This window comes from Lepisosteus platostomus, chromosome 17 (genome assembly GCF_059453375.1).
Source record: "Lepisosteus platostomus isolate fLepPlt1 chromosome 17, fLepPlt1.hap1, whole genome shotgun sequence".
Lineage (NCBI taxonomy): Eukaryota > Metazoa > Chordata > Actinopteri > Semionotiformes > Lepisosteidae > Lepisosteus > Lepisosteus platostomus.
Genome location: NC_142627.1, coordinates 6,925,662 through 6,946,450, shown reverse-complemented (window position 1 = coordinate 6,946,450; position 20,789 = coordinate 6,925,662). Strand labels below are relative to the sequence as shown.

General features: G+C 41.0%; 1 protein-coding gene across 1 annotated transcript in view; it reads right to left on the bottom strand.

Annotated features, from left to right (window-relative positions):
* Window positions 1–19,894, bottom strand: part of anapc1 (anaphase promoting complex subunit 1) — a 53,117-nt gene extending 33,223 nt beyond the window's left edge. Inside the window, exons 1-18 of the mRNA XM_088609654.1 lie at window positions 19,682–19,894; window positions 18,544–18,780; window positions 17,776–17,937; window positions 17,464–17,506; window positions 17,003–17,103; window positions 13,550–13,632; window positions 12,808–12,881; window positions 12,151–12,296; window positions 11,373–11,596; window positions 10,691–10,900; window positions 10,361–10,456; window positions 9,325–9,415; window positions 8,768–8,833; window positions 7,990–8,127; window positions 6,430–6,570; window positions 5,767–5,827; window positions 3,501–3,688; window positions 1,192–1,266 (exon numbers count right to left, since the gene is read on the bottom strand). Coding sequence (XP_088465780.1) covers window positions 1,192–1,266; window positions 3,501–3,688; window positions 5,767–5,827; window positions 6,430–6,570; window positions 7,990–8,127; window positions 8,768–8,833; window positions 9,325–9,415; window positions 10,361–10,456; window positions 10,691–10,900; window positions 11,373–11,596; window positions 12,151–12,296; window positions 12,808–12,881; window positions 13,550–13,632; window positions 17,003–17,103; window positions 17,464–17,506; window positions 17,776–17,937; window positions 18,544–18,756 — 2,112 coding nt within the window. The 5' untranslated portion in view covers window positions 18,757–18,780; window positions 19,682–19,894. The remainder of the gene's footprint in view (window positions 1–1,191; window positions 1,267–3,500; window positions 3,689–5,766; window positions 5,828–6,429; window positions 6,571–7,989; window positions 8,128–8,767; window positions 8,834–9,324; window positions 9,416–10,360; window positions 10,457–10,690; window positions 10,901–11,372; window positions 11,597–12,150; window positions 12,297–12,807; window positions 12,882–13,549; window positions 13,633–17,002; window positions 17,104–17,463; window positions 17,507–17,775; window positions 17,938–18,543; window positions 18,781–19,681) is intronic.
* Window positions 19,895–20,789: the final 895 nt, after the last annotated feature.

The window sequence follows — 20,789 nt, the reverse complement described above, 5'->3', positions numbered from 1 at the left end:
ATGACAAATAAGAGGATCCATCTAAGTCAGTTTCTTGTTCAGTGTCTATTGGAGTCAAGGAACTCATCCAGCTGTCTCTTGAACAATGCCAGAGAACCCATAACCATTTGGGTAAAGGTGTGCCTCCTGTTCTTGGTATTAAAGGCACTGCTATGTAGTTTCCACCTATGTCCTCATGTTCCAATCGTGTTTCAATGTTTCACTGTTGATTCTGAAAAAGTCATGTGGCTGGCAGTGCCTTTGGCAACTCTGAATGGTTGAGGTCAGGTCCCCTCAAAGGGGTCTTTTGTATTCAAAACTAAAAATTCAATTCTGCAAATCTGTCAGTGAAGGACATTCCTTGGTCACAGGAATGTCTCTCGCCGAGTTTCCCTTGATTCCAGAGCAGCAAAATCTTTTTGTTTCATGGTGGCCAAAACGATGATATTATGACAAAACTATGACTAAACAGAACATTCTAAATAAGGTCTTACTAGTGAACCGTACATTTTTAATATTCCTCACTTTGAAATCTACACCTTTGACTATATATCCTAATTCTTCAGCATTTTTAAAAGCTCCCTGCCTCAGTCTAGAAAAGTAAAAGTATTTGCAAAGCAACACGCTCAAGCTGTCAAAATGACATTCAATTTTGCAGGTGTTGGCCCAATCCATACTTTGCTCCAAGTCTAAAATTGGGCTAGATTTTAAATTTCTTATGCAGCTTTTTACAGTGTTTTCCAACAGTGCTAGTTTGGTAGAATCTGAAGACCTGGTAGGTTTATTATTATACCAGAATGTAATTTAGAAAGAACAGTGGTCCTAACAGAGACTCCTGTGGTACTCCACTAACCCATCCCAATATAAACATTTGCCAATTAAAAAATGTTTTTTGGATTGATGCAATTTTCCCAATAAGTGTGAAGTTCTCCAGTCTATTAGTGGAAGAGTCTATAAATAACATCTTTTGTTTCCCTACATAAAAAATAAAACTGGTAGATTACCACAAGGCCCTGGAGTGCTTATTGTAAGTAATTCTTGTACTTAAATTTAGACTCCACCTGAACAACTCCAAGGTGTATAACTTACCGTATAACTCTTAGCATAACTTACTAGTATTGTGCTTTTTTTCCTACAAGACAGATTCTCTGCCTACTGTGATGCATGTTAATCATATACGTCCTAAAAAAGTAAACTTAAAAAAAGTCTTACATCGTCTGATCCCATCTCTGAAGGCCGGGCTTTTTTTGGAGCAATCACAGGGGAAAGAGATCCTTCAAAATCAAGCTGTGAAGAAATTCAAACAATGAGGCTGAAATAAAAAATCACAAGCTTCAGAATTAAACACTTCCTTGCTACGTTTTGGGTAACTTTTAAATGCATACCACTGATTCTCTCCCCTGTTAAAACATTTTCTTAAGACTGTGCATGATGTCATAAGCTTTTTTAATATTTCCACCTACTTTATCATGACTTGGTTATCATGGTATCCTCAAATCAATTCAGAACCGATGCTGGATTAGCTTGCTTTTAATTCAGACCCCTTTTGATACATTCAAAATCATTGGGTCTGTACAAGCTAAAAAAGACCCAATGTAATGAAATATTGTGCAGTATGAAAAAGAGTTATTGCATGATGCAACATTCTCAGTACATGTTATTCTCTCCATGATGCAACAAATACAAATTAACTACATCCAGCTATGTATGAAAAATGAAGGCACTGAAGACACAGAAACCAGTGGCAAAACAAAAAAAAAAGTCCTAGAAAAAAGCAACGTCCTTCTAAAGAGCTGTTAAACCACAGTTTCAATTGTGTTATAAAAAACACCGTTATCACAGGTCTGGTAGATTATCTATTTTACTAATATCAGTACAAACATTTCGCACAAGCTGCTCTTATAGACCCTCAAACCAACCGAAGATTAAGCCACCTCTTGTGAAGAGCGAGATCGGTTTTCTGCCCAGACAGAAGAACATCAGGAAGGTTACCAGCAAGAGAAGGCTATTCAGCCTATGTGGCCCCTCCAGAAAATTGGAAATGCAGGTTGTGCAACCTTCAGTTAATTCTATAAGGAGAAGCAATTGCCTAAATTAAAAAATCCTGAAGAAACCTCAGTTTCCCATGTGAACGAATTTCCTCAAGCTCACTCTTCACCATTCACCCTCTCTCGCCGTGCCTATGCAGAAAAAACCAGGGATGTGCAGGCAAACCTACCGAGCTATAGAGACAGGAAGAACGTCATCCTTTCTAATGAGTACAAATACAGAAATGCACTTTTCCTTTATTTATGACTTCATACAAGACAGCTACCTCTGCTCAGCACAGACACATACAGTGCGTATGCATCGTATTGCCCTTACGACTCCTGGCATTGCTTTCAACAGCACTTGGAAAGCAGACCAATTATTCCCCAATTACTGCTGTTGGGCTGAAGGGCTACAAGCCTGCCTGCAAGTATGCTGAGTTACAGATAAAAGTGAAAAGGCCAAAAACAAAAAGATTCTATGTATGCAGTTATGATGTCAGTTTTTAAGCATCCAGTTATTTATTAAATGAATCTAAAATGGAAGCTTGAACCATGACCATCTGGTAAAAGTTCCAAAGCTCTAAACTACGACTCCAGGTTGCCTTCTAGATGTTCAGTTTCTAGGCAAGCTGATGTGAGGAGGCCAGTTCAGAGATTAAACACATTGTTCCTGAAGGTGCTTGGTGGCTTTCAGATCACCCCAGTTGAGAATTACATCACTGAACTCAGCCAGTTCTGAGCGGAACCAATTTAATTCTTCCCTCTTTAAGTGTGTGTAATTTGAAATGATGTGTTAAGCCCTTTGGTTGGTCTGATCCAGACCTTAATTTCCTACTTACAGATTTTAATGTCATCTTTCTGGTGAAGAAAACACTTGAAACCCCAAAAGGCAGTGCCTTCCACCAAATTGAGACGAGCCTAATTGTGCTGGGGCTGGGGTCTGACACATGGCGCTGCTGTCCTGGGACGTTGAGCGACCAGGAAGTGAATCGCGCCGAGCCTCGCTAGCGCAGTAGGTAGAATGTCAGTCTCATAATCTGAAGGTTGCGAGTTCGATCCTCACACAGGGCAGAGCCACGTTTTTAGGGGCGGAGCGGTGGCTCTGTGGCTCAGGATCTGCGCCAGCGGCTGGAAGGTTGCTGGTTCAAATCCCGCAGCCGGCAGAGGAATCCTACTCCGCTGGGCCCCTGAGCAAGGCCCTTAACCCCAGCTGCTCCAGGGGCGCCGTACAATAGCTGACCCTGCGCTCTGGCCCCAAGCTTCTCTCCCTGTCTGTGTGTCTCATGGAGAGCAAGCTGGGGTATGCGAAAAGACAAAATTCCTAATGCAAGAAATTGTATGTGGCTAATAAAGTGATGTTAATGTTCATGTTAATGAAGTTTAAAACCCAACATGCTGCCCTAGGCGGCAGCTGCATCAGCGCAGGGCACACGGATGTGCTTGTGCGGGTTGCCCTGTGCGTCAGACAGGGCAGAAGGGGGCACCACTCACACTGCGCATCCACGCCAGCCTGTCGGTGTTGTAGCCCATCAGAGTCATGAGGCATGTCACAAACAGGTTCCACTCGGAGTGAGAGCTGGGGCCGCCCGGTGCGTTGTGGATGTTGTACCATTTAACGAGCACCTTCACCGCCGTCTCTTTAGGCAGGATGAACTTGATTGCGAGCAGGCATTTTTTCACTGGGGCAAAGAGAGAAGAGTCACCTTCGGATACAGAACAACGGGAAAATAAACACTTATACAGCACTTTTCTGGACACTCCACTCTAAGCGCTTTACAGGTAATGGGGATCCCCTTCACCACCACCAGTGTGCAGCCCCACCTGGATGATGTGACGGCAGCCATAGTGCGCCAGAACACTCACCACACACCAGCTCTCAGTGGGGGGGAGAACAGAGTGATGAAGCCAGTTCAGAAATGGGGATTATTAGGAGGCCGTGATTGGTAAAGGTCAGGGGAAATCGGGCCAGGACAATGGGGTAACACCCTTACTCTTTTCGAGAAACACTCTGGGATTTTTAATGAGCAGAGAGAGCCTGGACCTTGGGTTTTGCGTCTCATCTGAAGGACAGCGCCGTTTTACAGCATAGTGTCCCAGTCACTATACTGGAGTATTAGGAACCACTCAGACCACAGGGTAAGCGCCCCCTACTGGCCCCACTAACACCTCATCCAACAGCAACTTTAGTGTTTTCCCAGGAGGTCTCCCATCCAGGTACTGACCAGGCTCACACCTGCTGAGCTTCAGTGGGCTGCCAGTTCAGAGTTGCAGGGTGATACAGCTTACAGATATACTCAGTGGTTCTGCAAACTAAGATGATCTGATTGTCTTTATCAGAATGTACGATCGCTTCACAAACAGAAGAATATTAATTTGCTAATGAATTGAATGGCAGTCAGTGGGGCTTAAATGCCATCTCATTTAACATATGAACCACAGCTTCTCTATCAATTACAAACTAATGTGTGAATAGGGAGCGGCAAATGCTAGCAATTATAACATAATGGTTTAACCCTTCCACACTTTGCTGTTCTTTAAAAATGACGACAAAACAAATTGGACAAAGTTTGAGGCAGGACATAACTACTGTGTCAGACTCATTAGAAACAAACACATTTCGTATTTTGTCATCCAAAGAGCTGCAATTACATACGATTAATCCTGACAGAAGACAGGAACATCACAACTAATAGTTCCTAATTAAGGAAAACCCATTAAGAGGTACTAATGAGAGAAAGTGAAAACATTTGCCTTTGACGTGCTTCTCAATAATTCCATAAACAGAGTCTTCCTGTGCTTTAACGCTGGTGCCAGGAAACAATGTGCATGGGATATAATTACACAATTGCCTTCTATGATCAGCAGCAATGAGTAGAGAGAAACGCAGAAAGCAGCTTGCCTGCAGTGATTAAATATCTGAGGCATTTTGGTTCTCAAATCCTTGACAGACACAGGTGCCCTGTAACTCAGCTCATTACTTATGTAGAGCATGTTCGTCACAACTGGAGCTCAGGAAACCTGCTGGCTGGGGAGAGAGGCCCAGAGACACACCAATACAGCACTGAAAGATTAACCGCAGCACTCTGGTTTTTAAAGTAATTGCTATGACGTGCAGAACCTACAGATCCATTAACACTGACTACTGTCCAAGTTTATTATAACACTAATCGAACAGATAATACATACTGTAAGTGCTCAAGGTATGGTGGTGGGGAGGCAGCCAAACGAATTAAGAATACGATGTATTTATTGAAAAACAAAAAAAATAGTGTAACCTAGGGGTTCCCTGCAATCCAGAACACTGCAATTCCAGAAGAGGAACTCCGTGCAATTATGCTTCAATTTTATCGGTCTTTCTTATTATAGCCAGCAGCTTTTAGCTTTATTGATGCCCCCGAGAGCAAGCAAGTGGGGAACACTGGCGGCGTGCTGCTATATTTACAATGCTGTCGCAGGTTGGCTCTCAATCAGCAGGTGGGACCCATTCCGGGAAGCGCTATCAGTTTAATGAAGTAATAGGCATTGTCTGCCGCATTGGTAGGGAAAAATGTGTCAACTTAGGCAAGACGCCTGGATTTAAATCTGTAATTCATACCATCAACAATTCACAATAATGTGACATTTAGTTGAAACTCATTCACCGAGTCGCCGACAGTAAGATCTTCCAAAGAAGATCCAAAAACAGGGGCGATTTTACTAGACCTCGTTGATGTAACAACAACAACTCTGTTGAAAAACTAAAACTAACATATTTTACCCAGTTCTGATGTCGCCATCTCAGGAATGGTTATCCTTAGCATTGAGCCATTACTCATCTCCTAAAGAGGAAAAACAAATTCACGTCACTTGCCTAACCGGGCACAGGAGCCACCCTGGGAACCAACACGGCACCAAACAGGAACATCAAAAGTAGCAGTTCCTACTTCATGCTTGTAAATGCTTAATGCAGTTCCTACTTAATGCTTCAACAAATGCTTGTTAATGAGAGAAAGAAATCAGACCTTACAGAAAATATGCTGAAAATTAAACACTATAGAAACAATAGTTCAAGTTTAACTCGAACTTCTCATATAAACCTTAATACATTACTTTAGATTCTAAAGAAAAAAAGTCTTAATTTAACAGCTGATCCCAAACACCCAAAGATGCACACACCAATATGAACTTAACTCCCTGATGGTTTGATATCTCCATTTGAAAGGGTTTTTGAACTTGGCTTTAGGATCAGCATTGATCTTTCCAAACTGTTTTAATTTATCAAGGTCTGTGAAAACACTGATTCATGTATCCTATTATTTTTAAGCATTGCTTAGTATTCGACATTGTGGTTGGATGGTTATTCACATGGTTGAAACAAATCACCTAAACATCCCACTGAAATCCCTGAATCAATTATGCTTAAGGATGCAGAGCTACTTACCAAAGTAACTCGATTGCGAACAGGGTCTCTAAGAGAATGAATATAAGCTCCTATCTGCTGAAAGGCAGTGTCATCCAACAAGGAGGATTCATGATGCTTAGGAGAGCCTCTTAATTCAGAAACAGGAGAAAGCATCACAACCTGAGAAAAAAGGTTTTTACAATTGACTGACCTCAAATGCTAGTACAAATGTTGCCACAAGGATGTTTTATCAAAACCACTCCTATATTATATATATATAATCACATTCTGGTCACTGCATCATTCAAAAAGGCTAGGCTTTGTTATTCTAGATTCCCGATAACAGCAATGACTGGCAATCTGACAGAAAATTAAGGAAGAAGAGTGGGTATTGCGGTACAGGTCAGGTTTTTTTTCAAATGATGAAACAAAATATTTGTTTTGTGAAACAAAACAATAGGTTTGTATTTTTTCTCTTAAAGGCAGAAATTAAGAACACAGATTCACAGATCTTTCTTATTGTAGTTTGACAAACTGCACAGTTCACAATTCCTGTAAAGTAATAAACAGATAGATAGCCTGACCTTCCAAAACTGTGTATACCCATTTCATCTGTACTGTAGTACCATGTACGTTTTCTGATGGTGCTTAAAATGGATTAGATTTTAGCTGAAGACAGCAGGCATTACCCAAAAAAGAACACCAAGATGAAAAGTTATGAAGCAGATGTATATGAAGTTTAATACAAGGACTAGGATTATATTAAAGGCTACCTTCACAAACACTTTCAACAGATTACCCCAAGGTAATTCAAACTGTTTTTCTTTTTTAATTAAAACTAACAGCTCTACTGGGATTTAACAGGATGGGAAATTTATTTCAAGGATCTTCTGTTTCAGTGCTAACCTGAGAAATTGGGTAGAAAGGTAGATAATTTGGCCCAATTATTTTTTTTTCTCTCAGCGTTTTCTTTTACCAAGGTTAAGATGAAGCCCATCAAGGTTTTTTTCCCCCACAATGTGCGATATACTGCTTCCCCACACAAAGGATACATTTTCCCGATAATTGGGTTGTAATTCAGACTCCCTTTATGAAGGCTGGGGTTAAAAACACCTGTAATTTTTAGGATGTAATTGGGATCTAATTGTAAAATTGATGAGCATATTGGGAGGTTTGTTCCCAAAACTCAAAATCGCACTAGAGTAGACCACTCAGCAATTAAGCTGCCTAGCACAGACGTTACTTTATTGAAAAGCAAATTACTTGGATCTTTTCCGGGTGAGTTTCTAAGGGTAGTGAGTCACCACAAGAAAATGAATTGAGCACTGAGACCAAGAGTTTAAAACTCTTCTGATTTTTTTTCTTCCCCCGAAAAAAAAAAAGTTAAAGAAAAAACACTGCAGTATGCAGGCTTCTCAGCAAACGTCTCCGCAAACTTTCACCCTAGTCTGAGATCTACCCACCCATCTTTCAATCTATCACCCAGGCCAGCACTTATTGGGAAACTTTTTCAGACAAGGTTTTTGGTAGATCCTCATTGGCAAGCACTACAAACGGAACAAGAGCTTGGGGAGTGTGCCCCCTACACACACCGCTCACCTCATCCAGACGGCCTACGTGTCTGCTCAGAGACCTGGCCGGGGTGCTGATACTGTCCAGTGGGGTGCTTGGGCGTGGCATGGGGTTCGACAAGCTGCACGAAGGAGCTGGGAGCCCAGGAATATACACCTTCCCCACCTAGGAAAGAGATCAGCAACACAGGTGGAAGGCGTCATTCACTGCCTTGCTGTTGTTTTATTTACACAAAGGGGGTAATTTCAAGTTGCACTTGTTTATACACAGTTATTGTATGGGTTGCCCGATGCTGTCACCCAGGGCAAATAATGAATACAACCACCGAAACGTTGGTTTTAAGGCATAAAGATAGATAAAATCTCAGCATCTTAATAATATGCTTAGTATAAATTGCTGCTACACATTGCAGATGCAGGGATTTTATGCAGTGGAAGATAAAATGTGTATAGATTATTTTATATACGTGATATAACATACCAACTATTGTACAACACTCACCTTCAAAGCTAAACCAGTAAGTACACAGGAGACTAGTGGCAAAGCAATACAATTTGAATGCTCAGATGCAGCATATTAAATATCTACAAGAAACAGCTGCATAAAGTTGTTCATGGCTCATATGATTAGTTTATTTAGTCAAGCGCTTTGTGTGTCTATTTCCTACCAAACTCAGTCCTAATACTGCGGGTTCACGTTAAAGCAAATTCTGCACCACTTCCACTTGATGGAAACTGCAAGGCCACAAACCCACTCTCCTACCCTCTGAAGCTAAAGTGCAATTATCAGATTTAAAAAAACATACCCGGGAGATTCCAGTGTACAAAACCAGACTCCCATTGGTTTCCAGGACCAGCATGGCACTGATATTCTGTTGAAGAAAACAAGCCAGACCGGATTAGCTATGAATAATTTTCCATTTTATAAAATGCAAAAGAAGGTTATCCAAGAAAGCAAATGATCAGAGGCAAACTGCAGTCTGCAGAACATGGGAAACAAAAGCAAAATTTCATTGCCTGTAACATATCTTTAGTCAGGGCAGAGAGTGAAATGGCACACTCTCACTTCAAGAAGGCCCAAATTCTACTGCTGAATATTCTAACCAAGTTAAGAACTTCCAGGCCAGGAAAGGAAAATCACAGTAAAGCCATTTATAAATTATAATGGTATTTCAACATCTGTGTACTTTACGTCCAATACTAGAAGTTGTAACGTCACTAACACTTTGTACAGTTCTAGAATCTTTGCTCTGATGTGCAAAGAGGAAAAGAGAACTTTTCAACCCTCTAGTGCTACACTTTGAAAAAACAGTCCGTTCCTTAACCCTCAATATTTTAATTAATATCAGTTGAAATGAATTACCTCTAGTGGGGCCGCATCTTTCGCAGGGATTGTGGTGACAGAAACAAATATCAATTGAGACGAGTCATTGCTCTCAATGAATTTTACACACCTGCAACAACAGCCAAGTTAAGCGTTAAAGTGCCAGTTTTTAAGACTTGGTATGTACATAGCCTTAAAAAACATTTTTAACAAAATAAGACAATTAAATACATTTAAATCTTAAAATATCTTCCGGATATAAAATGTTACATTTTGAAGCAGTGCTGACTGGCATCATTTATGTGTCATGAGTCTGCTACTGTCTGTGAGAGACTGATTTAATCAACTCATTCAGAAGCTTAACAAGACACAATTCCACCACCTTTTCTGGTTCATTACGTTTACTCATGGAAGTCCACTAGAAAGCAGGCACAACAACTCCCTGATCGCAGCCTGCAATGATGTCTTTGTATCCGCAAGAAACATGAGGCTGGTTATAATCAATACTGTTTTGTCTATCAAATTCATTAGCATTTTTTTTTCCACATTGGAATCGCCCATTTATTTTTGGTATGTTGTATGTTTTTCATGTCTCAGCCTGTAGTTACAATCCTCATGATTTTCACTCAGGGGAGAATAAGGAAGTGTAGGCAGATTCCTCCCAGATGCCCATCTTCCAGCCAATCGTCTTGTAACATGTCACCAGGATCACTGCACTGATTGGAAGAGAGGCGCGTCCCTCACTGACAGCACCCAACGACTGCATGCCACAGGGGTCTCAGTGTTGCCACCAACCGAGATAACCCTAGTTGACTAATCCCACCCTATCCAGTTGTGCATCTCTGCCTAGAGAAGCCTGGTCACCGTCAGCCAGTGAAATGAACTGGGCTCGAACCCGCGACCGGAAAGCTCAACCTGAGCGTTCAACAGCTAAGCTTCTCGAGAGGCACCATGAGATTTTCTTTGACTACAGTGCCGGAGTGAGAAGACACAGGTGCGAGGAGATCGGCACAATTCATACAGCGTACAGCATGGAGATCCATGGAGATCCACACAGAAGTGGGAGCCGACTTACCTCAGCTGCTGCTGGGATTCCACCAGGAAGCACAGAAACCTGTGATCACAGAGGTCAGTTGTGGTGAACACCTTTGTTGCTTGGCAGCTCTTCTCCCTGGGACATCCAAGGGTTAAACATCGTATGTTACAAGAGACCCAGAAATCCAAAATAAAACCAAACAAAAATAAACAAACAGGAAAAAAAAAACTAAAATAAAGTATGTTAAGGGAATTGCTAGTCTTCTGTCTAGTCAGGTGTTGTAATTCAGGCAATGTCCAGCTGAATCAATGTCCTGCTGGGAAAACTGAAGCAGTCCAGGGGATTGTCGAGCGGGATCAGATCCGGTACCTGGAACTGGATGCAGTCTCCGTCCAGAGCTGCTCCATGCACAGCTCCGGCACTATGGGCTCGGTCTCCGGAGCCTGGAAAGAGTCGTTCAGAGTGCTGTTTGGAGAGTGGCACACGCTGTGGTTCTTGGGCGAGGGGGAGTACAGGGACGTGTTGAACCGAGGGGCTTCGGAGAAGGAAGGCATCCCAATGGCAGGGGAGTAAGAACGACTGCGAACAAGGAGACAGAAGCCAAACAGGGCACTGAAATCTGATCGAGAGCGACACTCACCAGTTAGTCTCTCTTTACCAGTGATCCTGCCCTTCAGCAGCTTTATTAGTATAAATATTCTATAGAACCTTCAATACCCGTTTTATGGCACAGTGAGGCACAGAAAAACTAAGTGAGTAATTAACATTTATATAGATTTCTTCACATCGTTTTGATTCCAATTAGCTCTTTGGTCTAGGAGCAGTAAAGATAAGCCCCTAAAACTGATGAGGAACAGAACAGCACTGCTCATGTCGCCTTGCTGCGACATCTTCAGGCCCCCTACAGTCCCGACACTCGTTCATCCTCTTGTCTGGATCCCTCAAGTCAAAGAGCAGGTGTGCAGTCTGAATGACGGTCAGTAAAGTCCCAGTGGATGAGCTGCACAAGTGCAATTCGAGCTTCCTGAAAAACAGCACTGGGATGGCTGACCTGAGAGCCGCCATGTTTGATATGGATGGGGAGTGGGATCGGGAGTAGAGCCCCGGAGAGGCCGTTATCCTGCTCTGGTTGTGCAGGGAGTAGCTCTGGAATGGGGAGCCAGAGGGCGAATCCATTTTGGAGACATTCCGGAGGTGGGCAGTGAAAGAGCTGGTGGCCACCAGTTTCTGTGGAGTACCGATCTGCTCCGGGTATTTCAGAACCACAAACTGCTCCTGCCAGGGCAGCAAGCAGAGTACAGGAAGAGCGAAGTGTCAGTGCATTTCATTCCTGAATCTTATTCTTTAACCGCAACATCTCATTAGAACAACACATACACTATCCTGAGAAGCTGAGTCTACAGTCAGCATCTGAATGTAAGTGATTGTAGTATAACACCTATTATATTCCTTATGCTGACCATTTTAAGTACATTTTCTAACCTTATACAAATGTTAAAAAACTGGGACACTGGCTAATACAAAAGTCTCATCACAGTGCCAGAAAAGCATCACAGGAACCTTACACAAAGGAACCAGCATTTACGTCTATCAAAATGCAAAGCAATGAAAGAAATCACTTAATTAAAACAAGGTTTAGATTTAAACACTAATCCACAGGTGTGGCTTCCTCAGCACTAATAAAAGCATTTGGAAAATACACCAAACTGGGGAAAAAAAGCTTTTAAACAGACTGCCTGAACTGAATTCAATAAAACGAAACACAGCCTTAAGTTTGATGTTAGCCACAAGACTGCTCAAAACTCAAATACAGTATACAGAAATAATACCTCTTGAGTCACTCTGCGCAGCGCCCAGACAGTGTGAGTGTACTGAACCGTGTCGTAGGTCATGATGATCGCTGGCTCGCAGCTCGTGAAAACAATCCTCAGCGTGCTGTCGGCCACATACTGCACCTGTGCGGCTTCAAACAGACCTGCGTGCAAACAAGCCAAGACAAAAAAGGACAGTCAACACACCGATCAGCTCCAGAAGAGCTCCCTGCTTTTCCTCTGCCTTTCCTGCCTGGATCGAAAACCGGCTGGAAACTTGAAAGCTCTCCCTCTGCTCCTGTGAAACCGCAGGTGGCAGCTATACTTTACTGAGGTGCAAAACAGCTGGTTGTTTGTTTACTCTTTGCAAAAAAAAAAAAGGAAATCCACAAAGGTTTCACTGTAAAAATAAAAGTGCAACACAATCATTAAAACATCAATATGGCTAAAGATTTAGATTTTAAACACCTTGAAAAGCACATGATGATCAGTCAGCAATGAAGTAGATATTATATGATTTGTGCAGCCTAAATCCTGGTAATCAGATTTCATAAAGACAATCGGCTAAGTGCAGTACATCAAAACATGATTTAGTCTTATGATTACTGTCATTATAAACTATGGCAATACTGAATTAGAAAATAAAAATATATAAACAGAGATCTCAATTCTCACCTGTTGACTTGCAGATAACAGGGGCAATTTCATCCAGTGGATGTCTCATGCTAAAAATTGTTGGCAGTGGCTCTCTGGGAAAAGATTTTAAAAGTCAGATGGCATATTGCATCCTACTCTACCAGTCTCCAGGGTAATTATGAAAACTCTAACAATACTCTACTCACTTTCACATACAGAAGAAAGATCTAAAAACTGCACAATAATATTCAACATTAACACACAGAAGCCCCACGTTAAAAATAAAACATAGCATGCATGTCTCCGATATAATTTCATTGTTTTCTTTGCAAACCATTTGTCAATCAGGGATTTTAGTTCATAAGACTGGGAGATAATACATTTTCTAATTTAGCCATTAAACCACAATGGTGAACTCTTCATTAAATTTGCTTTGGTGAAAACATGTTTAGAGTGACAGTCAATACCACACACTTTGGATGGATCCACTAGCTAACAGCTTCTCCTAACCCTCTTTTTGAAGATCAAAATCTTAATGACTAAATAGCAGGATAATGTGAGCTGCTTCATCTAATACTAATAAGGAGGATAATTATTTTGTCCTGATTAGAAACACAGATGCGAATATCAATTATCAATTTAAAGTAAGGGGGAATAAGAGATGGACATAAAGGAATATTCTACCTTTCATAGAGGTCAACCTATAGCAGTCATTTATTGCGAAAACCTATTGCATCCAAGAGTAAAATGAAAATGCACAACTTAAAGTAAATATTATTACCTTGGAGGACTCTGTGGGAAATCAGAAGTAGGATTTTTACGTTCAAACAGCAAGCCAAACTTGGTCGGCCACACAGCTGATACCTTAGAGAAAAACAGAAAAATATCCCCACTGTTTTTCAGCTTGATCTATGTGGATTGTGATTAGAAAAAAATGTTGAAGCCCTAATACAATCACTCTAAATGCTATCCAGGGTCAAACATGAGATGATGCCACAAGTTTTCTAAATACTGAAGTGTTTCGGATTTGAACACTCCAACATCATATAAACATAATCTTAATATTATATAGTGTCTTCCAAAATTATTGGTACAATACTGTAAAAACTGATTTCCAGTCAAGCAATTTGAATTTCCAATTATGGGGTAAATAGATTAATTTGAATAAGTAAAAGGTAATGTGCTTCATTTTCGGGTAATTTTAAGCATACATTTGAAGTGACCATACGTACTGGGACACATTCAGTTATGCCAATTTCATATATTAGGTTACATCTCTCGTAGAGGTTATAACAAGAGGTAACAACGATGCATGAAGTCTGCAAATTAATGAGCTCAACACGCACTGTGTGCAATCGCCTGCCTATTCTTGGGGTGTCTTAACTTGCAGCTTGTCAAAATCACTCCGTGTTGAATTCACGTCTCAAGAGGACTCATCTGCTGATTCACTGCTTTTCTGCTGCCACCATCAATGGCTCCATTATTGGCAATGAGAAGTGAGAGAGTTGCAGAGCTGGCCCTGCATGTCAAGGCCATGCTGATGTTCAGATGTGCAAAGATGAGCCAGTAGAGTTTTAGAGCAAACATTCTAAGTCCAGTTGAGACAAAGATCAACCTCTACCAAAGTAATGGATAGGCGAAACAAAGGAACTGCAGATGCTCCAAAGAACACCAAACATGAAACAGGCCGGATGTGACGTCATGCACAGCTGCCTCAGGATCTGGCAATGGGGGGTTCTGACAGAATCTTCAGCACTAAAGTCACAAAATTAGGAGGCAAGCAATTGGCACAACAGGAAAAACCCATCCGAGTTAACAAAACACTGACTGGGTGACTGATGGAGGATCTCAATATTTTCAATTTTAGGTCAAAGGAAAATTCTCATCATGTCAGGTTATAGAGATCTGAGGAATAAACAGCATCTTGTCAAGATTCTTCAGCTTCACACCACCACCAGCTGTGTTTCTAATGGGTTGGGCCAGGTATATCAATAAGGAGTCCAGTGCAGTAGGGCTGTGCATTGTCTTTAAAGATCAGCTGACACGAATGCCAACCTGTGGGCACAAGCTCTTTCTGCAGCAAAAGAAAACATGCATGGCAGGTTTTCACTGGAGTGAGCAGTAACTGTAATTCAACAAGAAGGTGTAAAAAATAGAGACTTTCCTCAAGAAAATCATTTTCGCAGAGACCATTTTCCTTTCTAGCAAGTAAATAAACTCAGGTAACCTCCTTAACTAGTCAACTCTTTCACATCTTTAGTAACAGATTTAAAAGGACTCTCTGGGCCCTATTAGATACCAAGTTTTGATACAAGGCAGGGCTGAATTGGAGGCCTAAATGTTCTAATTATTTTATTTGTTAAACAGATTTTACACTTTCCTGTCCAATATTGTTTGCTCAAAATGATTTTGTTGTGTTGTAAATGAAATCAAGCTCAGATGACTAAACAATAAAATTGAAATCTCTTCATCCTTTTTAAATATATCCAGCTGAGCTAATAATTAAAACGAATCCAGCTCACTGAGACCTTAATTTGGAACCAAAACTGGAAGACCATCCAGCCCCCCTTAGGACTGAAGTGTAATCCCCCTGGGCACTCAGTACATACAGGATGGCTAAGCCTAACACAATATTATTCTGCTTGTGTGCCATATTTGTCATCTATTTTAGTGTATTAGGATTTGTTAAGGGAGCATCACTCATAGTGCCTGTGGTCTGATCTAACTGATTTAGCAATTTTGTCATAGATCAGTAATCTCTGACAAAACACTACAAGGCGGTGTGTAAATTAATCGTGCTTAACTTTACGTAACAGTCAACAATGAAATAAACACCACACTGATCATGGGCTGTTTTGGAGGGAAATTTTATTTTGTGTGTACTAAAAATAAACTGATATTGATTCTATCACGGTTGTGAAAGACGGATCATATACTGTATTAAACAAGTGTAATAAAGAAGTGATCAATGCACCTTTGTGGTGCAAGAGTGTGTGAACATCCTGACACTGAGGATGCACGTTTCATTCGTTTTTTCACTGCCATTTACAATCCTTCACTGAATGACTAGTGTTGTGTTCACAACTAGCAGAAGAAAGGGAATCCTTATGTAAATGTTAAGGGATTTTTTATACAGTAAGACAGTTTCTGGTATGATAGGAAAAAGTCTGAGATCACAGAGACTGAGGTTCAGCACATTCTGCAAGATGGAGGTGAAACTCCAAGCTCTTAGTTTCATTTACTTTCTGCACAATTCATTCTCAAGTTTCAGCACCTGCATTACAACAATATTACAGACTGACTGAGACGCTTTTTGTATTCGTTTCCAACTGGGTTGCAAATAGATTAGATCACCACCTTTTTCCATTCATTTAATTTCTCACGTCTGATTCTAAGTGGTAGCAACTTCTGCAAAAGTCTAACAGTTTACAGGAGAAGAATATACTCATGGCATCATGCATGTAGTTTTCCATATTTTTTCCTTGCTCAGTTTTCAGAAGTCCTTTTGGATGCTCTTTTCGCAGGCACACTTATTCAGTGCCCCACACAAGCAACAACCATAATTTGCCTCATAATCTGTTCAACTATAAATCTAGTATTTTCAGCAGTTCCTAAAGAGCTCGAGATTTCAGACATGCAAGTTAACTTGAAATCAACCGTTTGTGGAACTAAAAATGTCCAATCAATTAAATCAATAGATCAATAAAGGTTTTGGAGCTCCAACTATTGTAAATGATCAAACGCTGCACAACAGAACATCTCGGTGATTACGCCAGCACGCGATACCGATCTCCTACACGAGGCGTATGCAACTTGGGATTTTCCATTCCAGGCCATTTCAGGAACAATAGTTAATCCTGAATTACTTAATTCACCCTAGTGCCAAAGATCCCTATAATTATTGAGAATGAGTTATAGAAAACACTGCAATGGAGTGAAACGGAATAGCTAAAGCAGTCTATCCTGGCCTCAGACCACAGCTGTCCCAGCTCTCGCCCAGTTCACCCTGCTTGATTGCATGATAATTCAAATACTCCGCTGTGGAAAACCTAAATTAATGCAGGTGCACAAAATTACCTGAATCAGCCACACAATTAGTTGAGTGGCCTCTCTGCAATAATAATGGTTCATATGATTTCACAATAAATGCACCTGTTGCTCTAAGCACAGATCAGAAGAAATCTATAAAAAATGTAAAAAACAGATATCCTTTTGCCAAAGAACTGTGACTCACCTGGAAGGGCAAAGGGGAGATGAAGTCTTTCCCAGTAATACTGTGAACATTCACACACGTCCTCTGAACAACGCAAACAGTTTGCTCCACGACTTCTTGTTCTGAAAGCAAAATTTATTTATGCATCATCTAGTCTCTTGGCCAGGAGTGCGATTTTGTCCGATTCTTCATTGCACCTACCAAATCTTTTCGGCTGCCACAAAAGGCAACCTTTTCAATAGGCTGAGCTGCATAAGCCTAGATGCCTGGATGACACAGATTAATATTTCATACATGTCATACCCTTATAATTAAACAAAGGATTTCATCTGCTCATCTGGGATATTAATCCGCAGTCATATCTGAAGCCCGATACTGTGCTGCATGTTTACAACCAACAAACACAATGAAAGCTGATACACCGACGTAAAGACCCAGGGTTTCAATGTCTAAACTATAAATGAAAAAAAAAGCAAAATTACCTTCTCTATCTTCCTCGGGTACACCAAAATTACACCACAAGGCCTGAAATAAACCATTAAACAATTTCAAATTTCTTGACCTCGATAAGCACAAACATAATACACTTTCATAACCAGTTCAAAGAGCTTTAGCCATGTCACAAAAGGATCACCGAGAGCAGTTTGAAAATAATGACTTAATGAGACTGCACGAAAAACAGGAGAAAAACTCGATTCTGGGGCTGAATGATGTATTTGATTTTCTTTACCCACGGGAGTAAAGTAGAGGCTTAAGAACAATAGGAGGGAGTGAATTTCCTTTGTCATGTGTACCTGTAGGACAGGACTGTCCACGGTGAAAGCCTTGTATACATACGAAGCCTGATTCTTGCTCCCCCGGCTCCATATCACCATGTTCCCAGCCGCATACAGCTCCTCTTCAAACTCCACCCCATGGACCTCTCCACCAGCTCCCTTCCTCAGCTGCCAGCTCTCCTGAGCACAACAGAAAGGGAATGATCCATAGCCCATTCTTCACAGGTATGATGATGACTGGCATTCCAGGAACCGCCAACAATTTCACAAAATACACCCATAACGATGAAAACTTTGACTAAATCCACCACAGCTGTATTTGAGCCATGAAAGTTTGCAAGTTTAATTTTAACAGGCATCTCTTCCTCCACACCATCTTACTAGTATTAGTGATACTGATTATTGATATAATGTAGCTCAATTAGAGTCTTTTGTCCTGGGATGTTTATGTTATCAATAAAGCATATTGTATCCATCTGAATAAATCAAGTGTTACAGTTAACATGCCATGACGCAGCACAAGCTGCCACAATTAAATGCTCGTTAGCAAGCCAAAAGTAAGAACCTGACCAAAATGGCTTTTCACGACAATGTTAGAGAAACACCCACATGCATCACCTGAAATCGACAGGGGATACCTGGAAATAAACTTCCAGCAAAGCAATGTGGGGAACAGAATCAGGGAGTGGGGGAAAAAAAAGAGTTGAAAATGAGAGAACACACAAAATGCAGCAGGACAGAAATAAATCCGAAAGGGGGTGAGTAAAAGGAAATTCGAGACATTACCCTCTCCTTCTCCTGCAGCGTTACCTCCCGAAGAGACCCCACCAGCCCGGCTGCCCCATCGGAGCACCACAGCTCGGAGGCCGGCTGAAGCTGTCGCAGCTGCAGGTTCACGGCGTTGGGGTGATTCTTACAGTGCTCGCGACCGAACGGAACAAACTCCTGCAATTCGCCTGCGGCTATCATTGTGGCTCTCTCTTCATAGACGTTCGACATGAGTTCCAGATATCAGCATTATTTCTGCAGGGGAAGCCAACAGGTAAACATGATCTGGATAAAAGCCAGCCGTTTCCCCCACCCCCCAGGATATAAAACATATCTGAAAGAAAATTACCCCACAAAAGCTGCAGGAACTGGAAAATGAGCAGAAAGCAAAAACAACATAATCTGACAAAAGATGTAATTTGCTTATAGCGTTTTATTTGTAGGTGTTTGTTCATGTTTGTGGCCCATACTGTTCTGTTTAAGAGTTAGGTTTTACAAAGTGAGAAAACACTCTGCACTTTAAACAGCTGACAAGAAAAGGCAACTCCTCCTTTCCGTCAGAGAGAACCTGGGGTAGGGATGAACTTACTGAGGTCATGTCTATCTTGGAAGAGCTTTCCAGAAAAACAATCAATGCTTTCTACATTTGGTTAAAGCAAACGAGCGATTTCTAGGAGTTTGTTGTCCGATTTCTTAATTAAAAAAGAGTGAAGCACTCTGAGTATAGCGCACTGCTCAAAATTGTGAAAGGCATAAACAATGATATCGACAACAACATGGTCAGCGCAGTAATGTAGAAGTGACCCGCAGTAACAGCGGCTGGATGCATGTGTTGTTCCATCCTACTATTCCAGCAACTTCCCAGACTACATATTTTAGGAGCCAGATAGTGGAAGAAAGATAATAAACGAGGGCTACGGATAAGTGACAGCAGCAATATTTTAGAACACGTGGACATGTCGTAGCACGTTACTAGTCAACATTTCATCTAGATTCACAATCTAAGCAGTGTTAATTAAGCAAGACTAGCTTAAGCAAAACAAGAAAAGCACGCACTTTGCCTTAATGTTGAGGACAAAACGTCATTCTCGGAAACAGCTGCACGTTGGATAGCTATTAAACTGTGCCAGGAAATAAACAAGGGATACGGACAAACCTGTTAGTAACGAATCGTCTACCGCCGGATCTCGGAGTCCCTTGATGTATTTACGTTCAATATAAGAGGATGACAGTTTTTGACAATCTGAAACAAAACAAACACTGAATTCCGTGGGAAAAAAGACCAGACGTAAAAAACTAAGAATAACAACACAGGGATTCAAATGGACGCGGCCATCTTGATATCCCGTGAGCCTCCGCCATATCGCTCTGACTAATCAGAAGGCACAGAAAAATCAACAGCGCGGACGGGCGTCAGCCGAGCCGAATATTCCTCCTACAGTATGTAGACAACACAGGGAAGTAATTTCATGCAGGGATGGGTTTGTCTGTGTGAGAAGCGTAATTGGAGATGATATATGTTTGACTTTGCTTGCAACATTTCATAGTTTTGCGGCGTTTCTAGAGACTTTCATAAGAAACCCGCTTAACTGTGGAATCCAAAAACACCACAGCTTTACAAACCATGCAATAAGGGATATCGATCTCGTGAGACAGCATCAACATCATTCGAAATATCCCTTCTCGACAATGACTTCCCAATTAAACAAAGCGCAACTGAAGTATTTGATTATTGTACATGACTCTTTTTACTAAGAGAGTTAGAAAAACTACTGGTCAACAAATGTCCTGTAAGGATTGTCAGAGTAAATACAGTGATAAATTAGTGATTTAACTTACAGCTAGTCCGGAAGTGGAAAGTGTTCCTTAGTATATGAACTATTATTTGCCTCGGTATTATTCACATCCTCAGCATTCACTCACTTTTCAGTTAAATAATGTGTCACATGTTTTTGTCTAAAGCAACTTTGGCAGACATTGCCATGGTAAACTTATTATTAGGGTTGTTAGATTCAAAAGCACATACATGTAGTACAAATACAGTTTATCTGCATTGTTGTACTTGTAGTAATTACTGTATCGCTTCCTAATACAAATTTTAATTGGCCATATTTATTTCTTTGCCAACAATAGACTAGATAATTATTTTCTTGCAAGACTTGTTTATGTATCAATGAATCAAGGCACTGACACAGTAGAGATGGAAAACCTTGTTTTCGATAAGACGGAATGCAAGCTTAAAACGCATGAAGTAATTATATAAC